Source organism: Aulonocara stuartgranti (genome assembly GCF_965226115.1).
Source record: "Aulonocara stuartgranti genome assembly, chromosome: 13".
In the NCBI taxonomy this organism is placed as follows: domain Eukaryota; kingdom Metazoa; phylum Chordata; class Actinopteri; order Cichliformes; family Cichlidae; genus Aulonocara; species Aulonocara stuartgranti.
The window spans coordinates 1,141,366-1,152,371 of NC_138949.1; the positions used below are offsets into that span (position 1 = coordinate 1,141,366).

General features: G+C 44.4%; 1 protein-coding gene across 1 annotated transcript; it reads right to left on the reverse strand.

The window, feature by feature from the left end:
• Positions 1 to 1,138: 1,138 nt before the first annotated feature.
• Positions 1,139 to 10,996, reverse strand: LOC309721017 (uncharacterized protein; the record flags this gene model as incomplete). The annotated part of the gene is made up of 6 exons (XM_082558325.1): positions 1,139 to 3,249; positions 3,353 to 3,806; positions 7,700 to 7,825; positions 9,272 to 9,395; positions 10,287 to 10,396; positions 10,664 to 10,996. 6 exons carry the CDS (start codon positions 10,994 to 10,996, stop codon positions 2,786 to 2,788), a joined length of 1,611 nt encoding a protein of 536 aa, XP_082414451.1. The 3' UTR covers positions 1,139 to 2,785.
• Between the last annotated feature and the right edge of the window lie 10 nt (positions 10,997 to 11,006).

The window sequence follows — 11,006 nt, forward strand, 5'->3', positions numbered from 1 at the left end:
CCACCTGGGTCTGGGTGCAGTTCCCCCCTCCAGGGGCAAGGGTACCTAGACCCGGTTTGTAGAGTACGCTTGGGGAGTGTGATCGTGTGTACAACATCTCTTTATGTCTGTCTCCACGTTGGTTGAGTGTGGAGTAAGTGCATATGAGAGCATGAGGGTGGGAATGGATGTTTGTGTCTGTGTGTGCCTGTATAATAATGTTTAACATTTAGTATTTACTGTCATATTCCCATATATCATCGTGATGTTGTTTATTCTATTACTCTTGTTCTCTTCTGCTTGTTTTCTTTTTTCTTTCTCAGCAGGTGATCCAGGTGATTGATATATGCATTTTTTTTTCTGCTCATTCTGTTGGTTTTTGTCTTTTGCCCTTCTCCCCCGTCCCTCTTCTCAGCTGTTTCTCTTTCCCTCTTTCTTTCTCCCCTTCTTTCCCCCAGTCCAGTCTGTCCCGTATTCAGTAAGTGAAAATAAAATAAACAATAAAAGGTGAATCAAATGGACCATTACGGCAAGGCTAGGATGGTCAATTTGGTAAAGTAAATCCGTTGGGCATCTTTCTTTGCCTTTAGACAACAATTCTGATGCAAAAGAGCCAAACGGGACAGGCAGAAAAAATAAAAAAATAAAAAATAAATAAAATAAAATTATGTTGCTGTCATGCAAAAAGGTAATAACAAAAAACTGGCAGAAGAGAAAAAAAATATTTACATTTATTAGCTGCACTGTTTTGCATCATTTGCAGTTTTTCCTGCCTAACTCTAGGATACTGGAGCAGTTCTGCAGATGAGCCTTAAGCTCATGCATGCTTGCATCAAAACAACTTTCAAAAATGTGTCTTCAAATGTAAAAGCTTTGCTTCATTCTTCAAGCAGACATGTTTAACTGTGGCTGAGCAGTATTTGTGAACGTAGTCCAGACAGGTCTTTAGTAAATGAGGCAACACAGCTAAAGGAACACCAGCAGACTAATCTATTCATCGCCACTTTTTAAAAAGATCTATAAGCAACTCTGTTCACAACAGTTCGTTTTTGAACAGTGAACATCAGCTTTCCTGATGCTGCCGAACAAACCAAACACAATGAAGAACTTTCACCAGTCAACGAATGTACAGATGTTTCCATCAATGAACCTGCGATGCTGAGGGTGAACAACAGCAAGTTTTAATCAAAGCCTGTGTGAACATATGCTTTACAGTTTACCACCATCGCTGCCCTTGGGAACGATGCAGCTCCCGATTCAGGATTTTTCTCAGTTGTATGTTCAGTTTCAGGAAAATACTGGGTCACAACTTTGTAATAGTGAAGTCACATATTCCTGTTAGGAGCCTGAGTCATTTTGGACCTCCAGTGCACATATTAAACAGATATGTAGGACTGCTTACTTCCATTTGTGCAGCATCTCTATGATTAGATCCCAGAGTGACACTAACAACTAGTTAATGTATTTATTACTTAATTAAGTTTAGTTTAGGTAGCATATACATGTCTGAGCTTTACAAAGGGTCTAATCACACAAGCCAAGGTGTGAAACTGGGTGTGGGTCACAATCAGCCAGAGTTTCGGGTGAGCTCATTGTGAAACCTGGCCCCACCCGATCATGTGATTTCCTGAGGTCAGAGGGCCCAGGATGTGAGTGGGCGTTAAGGCGTCTGGGAAGGATCTGGATTATAGATGGCAGACAGTTGGTGTCGTAAGCCCCGCCTCTGTTCAAAGATGGTCGCTCACAGTGGACATAGATGCTTCTTTCACTCCTCTTTCAAACCATCTGTCCTCTCTGTCCAAAATGTGAACATTGGCATCCTCGAAAGAGTGACCTTTGTCCTTAAGATGCAGATGGACTGCTGAGGCTTGTCCTGTGGAGGTGGCTCTTCTGTGTTGTGTCATGCGCTTGTGAAGTGGCTGTTTGGTCTCTCCGATGTAGAGGTCTGGGCATTCCTGGCTGCACTGATGCTGCGACTGACTGAGGACCTTCACACACAAACAGCATCTACATGCAATGCATCTACCTCTGCATTAGTCTGACAGCGGTGAATGAGTCTGCTTTCACAAACAACAGCACAAATACATATACAGGAAATGCTGCATGCTGGTCACAACCAGAGCCGAAAATGGGTCCCACTCATGAGCTCTCTTCATTTTCTTTTAATTTATTCATTTATTTTAAATAAAACATGATTATTTATTGATGCATTCAAGAAGTTTACATTACATTATATGGCTTTAATAATATACCAAAGGTATACAGCTTTGATTTTGGTCATTTAGGCACAACAATCACAATTTAACATTTTATAAAAAAATGATGATAAGACTATCTGTGCTTTATCTGCAGGAAAGAAGATCTTTGATCATTGTAAACATACTTCCATCGTTGGAAAGAGACAGAAAGCTGCCGTTCGTGAGGAGGGGTCAAATTATGAGGCTGCTGTAAATAGCACAACATACTGGTTAATTAGCTCAACCACCTAGCAGTAACGCACGTTTTGCTCTTCAGAGTTCCTCCGATGATTTAGCGGTTAACACGTTCCCTTGCAAATCAAAATGTCGCAGGTTCAATTCCAGCTGAAGACAAAACTGCCTTGGAGGTTGTGTCAGGAAGGGCATCCAGCATAAAGCTGCCCAAATACACTGAAACTATGAAAGCGTCATCTTGACAAATGAACGTGACTGGATCTGTGTGGCGCTCTGCAGCTGGACAGCAGAACAGGGTCAAAGTGAGAGAAGGAAGAACACTCACACTCCCACAGCACACTTACACCTCGGCTCAGCTTGTTTGCACCTGCTCTTCAGTCTCTGCATTGTTCCACTATAACAAAGCTCTGCGCCACCTGCTCCTCCTCTGCTGGGCCAGCGTCCTCGTCTCCAGAACCGCCTGGATCTCCTTCCCGCTGCCTCTGGGTGTCTGCCGTACTGTCGGCTGGAGGCGAGGGCTGACACTCGGCGGGCTGCTGGTTCGTCACTGTCGCGTCACACTGTTGCGGGCTCGTGTGTGTGCCGTCGTCATGACTCAGCGCTGAAGCTTTTCCCACCACTGGCTTCCTGAGGCTTCTCTTCTTTGTTTCTGTGTTTGCTTTTCTTATTTGTTTCCTCCTGTCTTGGTTTGTGTTGTCCCCCTCTTTTCTTGTTGTCTCATGTTCATTTTCCTGCACTTGTCCCATCCACTCCACCAACCCTCTCAGCTCCTGCTCCTCCTCATCCACGGAGCTGAGAGAGGAAAGCTCTGACTTGACCGGACTCTCGTCTTGTGTCCCTGTGAAAATCAGCGTGTGTCAGTTAAGTGCTGGAGGCTGTTAGGGCACCCTTGGAGCAAATGACAAATTTTGTTGTATTCTGAGTGTGTGAGTGTGTGTTACCAGTGTCGTGCTGTGTTGGAGGCTGTGCTGTGGCTCCTGCTCTGAGTGTGATGTGGAGGGAAATGGCCTTGGGGCCACTGAGCTCATCATCCACTCTGCTTCTGTGGGTGTCGCTGCCGGTGTCCCCTGGAGCGCTTGCCCCTCCACTGTTCCTGCCTCTCCGACTGCCGTCCAAACTTTGCTGAGCTTTGCTGTCGTCGTTGGTAGTGAGCACAGGTGCAACAGCAGTGCAGGGATTCTCGCTGCAATCTGTCTTGGGCAGGTCAGCGGCACTCACAGCTTTAGTGCTGCTGCAGACTTTGTGGGGCTTGTCTGGAAGCAGGGGCCGGCCCCTGATGGCCAGGTCAGGGTAGGTCCTCTGCATCTCCATAATAGACGGGTCTACACTGCAGAGGTGGTAATGCTGAGGCTTAGGCTGGGGGGTTGTTACAAGCCTGGTGTCCAAGTACAGTACCTGGCAAACAGAACAGGTGATTTAGTATTGTATCATTGTAGTTTTACCTTACAGTATAAATAACATTTAGCTCACAGGCTGGCCTCTTAACGTTCACCACACTTTCGTTTATGCTCTTCTGACTGTCAGCAAGATGTCTGAAGCGCCTTCAGGGCTGAGGAGCTTCAGCTAAACGGACTGGTAAACGCCTTTCTGCTCTAGCTGAGCACTCAAAGCATTTTAAACAACTTTGTGCTTTCATTCCCACACATTCGCTGTGCTGCTTGTGTCTGACATACTCACTCCTCTCTTCACTGCAGATGGCCCATTGCATCTGTTCATTTTCCAAAAATATGAAAGCAGACTTAAACCATCGATCTTACGGTTGTCTTTTTGGTTTTTCCTGCCTTTTCCCCAGGTCTGTTTCTTCCTCATCACTACACGCTGCTTTCTTATCTGGGTTAAAGGCTCCCCCTTCACGTGTTCAACACGGTTGATAGCTAAAAGCTTAGTTGATATAGATATCACATGGAGCCATTATTTTAAAAAGCGTCTGTTTTTTTAATATAACATGTGATTGGCATTTTAAAAGAAAAAATTGTTCATGCCACTGAAATATCTTACATACAGGCTTCCTTATTTTAGGCTTACAGTATTTTCTGCACTATAAGGCGCACTTAAAATCAACATCGGCCTTATGTATGAATCCTGGTTGTGCTTACTGACCTCGAACCGATGTTATCTGCTACACAGCGCTCAGCAATCTGTCAAAAAGATCTTAGTCAACTTTGCTAAGCTACGAAGCCGCACTGCTTGATGGACTGTCGCAGCATTACGACTACTGTAGTCAGGAGCAGAGATGGGCAGTTACTGTAATCTGATTACTTTTTTCAAGTAACGAGTAAAGTAAGGGATTACTATTGCAAAAACGGTAATTAGATTACCGTTACTTTCCCGTAGGAACGCTGCGTTACTGCGTTACTAAAACCGTGATTTTTCTGCGAGAACGTCTCATGACAGTGATGTAAGCGAGCGCGCCGTTGGTGACAACAGCTGTGTGCAGATCAACAATGGATCATATATCGAGTGCAGAGAGAGTATGAGCGTGCAGCGTTTAAAGCGTGGAAGTACTGACCTTACTTTGAGTTTGATTCCATAAAAAGTGACAAAAACATTAGTGTCCGCTGTGCGTGGGAAGAAAACTTCTTTTTACAGCGAAAAAAACCCCTAAACTTCCAACAAGCACCGAGTAGCTACGACGTAATGGGAAACTCACAGAGAAACTCGCGGATTCTTCCACTGACCGCGGCACACCTGCACCAGGGTAAACCTCCGCCTACCCCACTCCTGCTTTACAGGTGAAAATAGAGCAACAGGACCGCTGAGTCTTTGACTTTATTTATTTTCTGCTGTGTTTTACTTGCATCTATTTGAAAGACTGAGTGTAAACACAAAAAATATTTTATTTTATGTGCTGGAATGTGCAGAAAATAGGTTTAAATGTTAAACTTATTTCTTCCAGTCAGAATGTTGCAGATAATTAAATGTTTGCTTGATGCATAAAGTTAAAAGATTAAAACTAATAAAACAAGTTTTAAAAAGAGACTTTTCCATTTGATTACATTTGTATGATGGATTATGCAGAAAAAGTAGAATTGGGCTGAAAGATCTATCGCTTTATCACCTCTTCAGGTTGTAAATCGTGTTTTTAAAAAGTAACTAAGTAATTAATTACTTTTGAAAATAAGTAATCAGTAAAGTAACGGGATTACTTTTGGGGGGAAGTAATCAGTAATTAGTTACTGATTACTTTTTTCAAGTAACTTGACCAACACTGGTCAGGAGCCTTGCGGAGTAATCTGGGTCTAAACTCCGTCTTCTTCAGGTCCCAAAGTCAAACGAACACTGTGGCATCACTGAGCATTGAAAACTGTCTAAATTCTTTCACCTTTAATAAAACGATCAGCGTTGCTGCTTTACCAGGTGTAACAATTAAGTTAACATCCAGGCGTCCATGAAAACAGGATTTATTACATTTAACAGAGTTGTCCTAAATGATTAAACATGCAACTATTTTGCTGGTAATACCTGAAATGAGTAAAGAAAATCAACAGCCTATTTATGCAAGATAATTCATAATTTTATTGGGGGGTTATATTGGTTGGGTCTGATTATTGGGGGGGGGGGGGGGGGGGTCATAACCAACCTAACCCCCCTGGAAATTACGCCCCTGACTGAAGTTGGGCTAGCTGGTATATAATGATGTGCTATGGGATCGCTAGCAACACAGCTATGTTAGCATAACATAAACAGTGAAGCTGCAGGATGAACGCTAACCTTTTTCCACTCGATAAAAGTTAACGTGAAGGCTCCTGATGGTTAGAGACAAATGCAATCGCATGGCAGGATGCTGTACACGGACCAAACTTCAGTCAGGAGAACAACTGAGATAATCCATCCACAATACGAGGTTAGTCATTAATATACTGCAACAACATGGGAATAGAGCAGCTGCCAGAGGATTCAGCATTAATGAATCAATGGCACAGAAGTGGAGGAAGCAAGAAGAATGAGTTGAGTAATGTTTGACTTCTCTGATTTTGTTTCGCCTTATGTATGAAAACAGACCTGTTCATCGGCAACGTGCCTTATAATCCATGCGCCTTCTGGTCTGAAAACTATGGTATTTGTAGAGGCCTCTAAACCTATTGCTCTACATACCACAGCAGTATGGTGGTCCAGTGTTCTTTCTTCATGTGTTAGACATCAGTCCAGCTGTTTCCCAGCTGTGTTCCAGCTTCGACATGTTGTATTCATGTAACATAAATAATGCTGCTGAGTTTACTGATGAAAACAGATTCAGTTTTATCTCAGGCTAAAGAACGAGTCTTTAAAGGAACTATCCGAGTTGCCTTGCCGTGCTGGAACACCACATTGCACTGCCAGAGGGTTTCCAGAGTAAGGTCAGGTTTAATAAGAGGGCTGAAGGGGCAGCAGACATGGGGAGCACAGTGGAGCAGTGATTAGCACTGATGTGTCACAACTAAAGGCTCCTGGTTCAGAGCTGTGTGCGGTACGTGTTTGTGGTTTGAAATGTGCCAGTACTGTGATGCAGGTGTGGGGGGATAGTTGGGTGTGGCTTCTAGTCTAAGGTGTCCACAGCATGAACACTGACACACGACTGCAGTGCTGCTGGAGTTGAGCAGAAAAACACAAAATGTAGAAACGCGATGGCGCTTAGAGCTCGACCTGAGGATGGCTGCGTGTAACTGCGTGGATCTAGCATGTTACACACAGGACGCTGCCTCGGCCTGAGACAGGCAGACTGCGATTTACCATCAGCTGCTGAAGATGGCCTTTCTGTTGGCAAGAAGGAATAGCTATTGAGGTCGCTGCCATTACAAGCAGCTTTTCCACACTTCGATCCTGTGGAGCTGCAGATATTCAATAAAGTCAAACAGGTGGAAGCAAGAAACTCAACTTTAGCTCCAGTTAATGTTTGTCAGACACACATTCGGCTATTTTTACTTGCCAGTATCATGAAAACCACCAGAGAAGGGTCGGTGCGTGTGCTGAACGCTGGGAGAAGCCTAATACTGAGACCCTGCCTCGGGTGAAGAATTCCTGACACTACTTATTTAAATGCTTGGCTGTGATGTGCATGAATGTGTCCCAGCACAAACAGTAACACCCGGCACCCTCAGCAAGCTTCATTCATAAACAGCAAACTGAGCTGATTCTAATGTAGTTTAGTTATTAAGCTTTGTCAGTCACTCTTATATCAAATATCGTGTGGGTGCTTATTTTAAACTGTTGGGACTTGTTTTAATGAATGCACACAGTATCGTGTGTCTTCAGTCGGTCTCTGTAAAGCACTCTGGGAAAAGCTGCAGGTTTCAGGAAGCAGCAGCTACCTCTTTTTTATCCTCCTCCGTCTTCTTTTCCTCCTCGTCCTCCGTTTGTTCCGTTGCCGTCCTGTTTTGCGTGCATTCAGTCAGTTTCACAGCTCGCTCTCGTCTCTGAAGAACATCGAGCCACTCCTGTAAAGTAAGACAATCACCGTCACGTGGCGGTCAAACCAAACCCATCTAGCGTGACCTCTGACCTGCCGTCTGTGTCACCTGCACATCCTCTCCCAACAGCCACTCCTGTGTCAGGCTGCAGCCTGATCTGTGCTGAGGGATTTCCCATGATGCTTTACTGATTTCTATTCTGCCCCCCTCTCGTACTGATTGCATGCTCGTTACCTCACAGCACAAAGCACTTTGCTGCTGTGTTTGAGTAAAAATCTGATTTAACTGAATTGAATAATGCTTCAACAATAATAATAATAATAAAAATTTATGTATTTTTTGTATACTTTGTTTTTCCTTTCTCTGATTTTGTCTCTACATTATTTCTTTGCTTACTTTTCTTTTAGAGCCACTTAGTGTAGGAATTCTGTATTAATTCCCAGGAGATCCTGAATTGTTTAAGGTGAGCAGGGGTCAGATGCAGCAAGGCAGCAACATTGGGGAATTCTGCACACATTCAATTCAGAATGGGCTCATATTTTCTCTTTATATGTTTCTATGTTCTATTAATAATAAAATCTGGCTTTATGAGGTTTGCAAATCACTGGATTCTGGTTTCATCTATATTCCACACAGCTACACAACCTTTTCACAATTGGGTTGTATTTGGCAGCATGGAGCCGTTTTCAGCAGTTGTTATTCTGGGATTCATGACTTTATTCAGAGCAAAGTATAAAACATGACACTTCCTCCTCACACTGCTGAATATTAGAATGGAAATGTGCCAAAGCTGAGCAACCATGAAAAGTTACAGTCATTTAGTATTTCATGGTGACACACTGAATATGCCACGGCTCCAAGGTTCCACCGTTTAAACTCACAGCTTCAAAAAGGGAGGAAATAAAAAAGGGGATAATTTATGGGGAATGATCAGAGGAGCAGGGTCCAGGAACCAGGTTTCACTCTCAGTGAGAGTTTGCTAACTGTGAGATGAGGAAGAGACAAAGAGTTAAGCTCAACTCTGCATCAGTTACTGTGGTACTCAACCTGCTGGCCGGCAGGTTTTCTTTAACAAACTCGGAGTTTCTCCCTGACTCCGCCTTCCTGCTGCAGCTGAACCAGCTGACGGACACCCCTGTTCACAGAATTCATGTGTTTACAAACGTTGAAATCTTAGTTAGATGTTAGTTATTTTTCTTTTTAACAAGTGCTTTTATAATCAATGAGCCATCAGTGTAAGCGCAGAGACAGCGCTCACATCAGGGATTTATTATAGTCTCTGTGAGTCTGTGCACAACTTGAACTTCAGTATCTTGCCCGAGGATGTTTCAGCAGGTGGACTGGAGGAGACAGGTTCGATTATCTACTCTACAAGCTGAGTACAGCTGCTCAGCCCTACTAACTTACCACAATCGATGTGATATACTGTAACGTAACTGATGAGACGATTACTAACATGAAACATGGTCATACCTGTGGTCTCAGTTGATCCTCCTGAAGTTCCAGGAAGTGGTTACATTCCACTCTGGCCAAGAGCAGCTCAAAACCAACGAGCATGGCTTTGTCTGCATTAACATCCTCACTGAGCCTGTACTCACTGAAATGCATCAAACAGAACAGAGACAAAGTGATGAGGAGAGCAGAACCACAGACGACTGAGGTGGCTGCAGCTGTGCGGGTAGAGTCTGCTAATCGCAAGGTTGATACCTGTCTGCCAATTATTCTTGGGCAAGATACTGCAGGTTGGGCTCTGATGCATCCATCACAGTGCAAATCTTAGATAGAAAGCACTTAGGTACAGATAGTGTGTAAAATCTGAACTCGGGTTTTTACTTGGTCTCAGGAACCTTTGTAAGAAAAGTGATCCTATGAAAGTCAAGTCAAAGAACCTCGGCTGACCAAGGCGTGTGCTGGAGGTCAATAAAATAAAATATATTTATAAAAAAATATCCATCCATTCGCTTCCGCTCATCCTTTTCAGGGTCGCGGGGCGCTGGAGCCTATCCCAGCTGTCATATAAAAATATATTAAAAAGAAAAAAATCAGACTGTCTCCAGCTGCCTGCTGTGTTTTGGAGTCATTTATTCTGAGAGGGACACATATGATATATGAACAAGCTGAGTGTCTTGACACATGAAAACATTCTTGGGGAATTTTTGGAAAGCTTTGTATACACGTTGTGTCACCAGGTGTCGCTTGTTACGTGTCCACGTGTGGAATTAAAGTGGTAAATGAGCTGGACTTTTCTATTCTGAGCACTCAAACTGCTCTCTACTACAAGCCTCACTCGGTCACACATTCAGACCTGAGCACCAGTGGAATATTCACACACACACAGCTTTGGGATCGCGTCCATTTAACCCGCTCTACCTCCTGAGTCACAGCCACCCTAAGGAGTCTACGTTTGTCCTGACAAAGAGCTGTGCAAGGCTGCGACCTTGTGGATTAATGTCTACAGTTGGTGCGTCACTCTTGCGCTGGTTCTTACCATTGTTTGGGGTCTGTATGAGGCACATAACCAATGGAGGCCAGGACAGACTGTATGGTGGAATTGCTGAAAACTGGCTCAAGACAGTAAACAAATGGAGCCGTAAATGTCTGAAAGAGAAAGAAAACACAAACACGGTTCATCTGTTAGTACACAGGCTCAGTGATCACTTCCGTTTGGCCTGACACAGCTGTGAGCAGAAAAAAGATAAGCGTCACTGGGCTGTTGTGTGTCCACTCACTGCTACACAAGCAGATGTTGTGACACGGTGTGGTTCAGCTGAATGACATCTGCAGTCACAGTGTAACATGTCAAACGAGTATCAAGTGTACTCCTGTACAGAGCCGCTGTGCGGGAAACGCGGCGCGTCTTCTGACCTTTAGTGTCCTGATTTCCTTCTTCCATGGCTGCAGGAACAGGTTGACGCACAGAGTTTCCAGCACTTCTGAGGCTCTGATGAAGGCGGACAGGTGTTTCCTGAAGTCGCTCTGAGCCTCACAGCGCTCAGTCACAGCCTGGTAAAAGGGGAACATTGTGAAAGTCCCGCCGGTCTCCGCCTCGCTCAGTAGATACTGAGCCGCCCTCTTCTGCAGCTGGGGGTCGCGGCACGGCCCGACCTCTGCCCGCTCCTCCAGGTAACACTTGACATAGTCCGCGTACACGTCCCCGCGGGAAGGAGCCGGCCCTCCTGCTCCGGTACCGTCCTTCATGACCGCCACA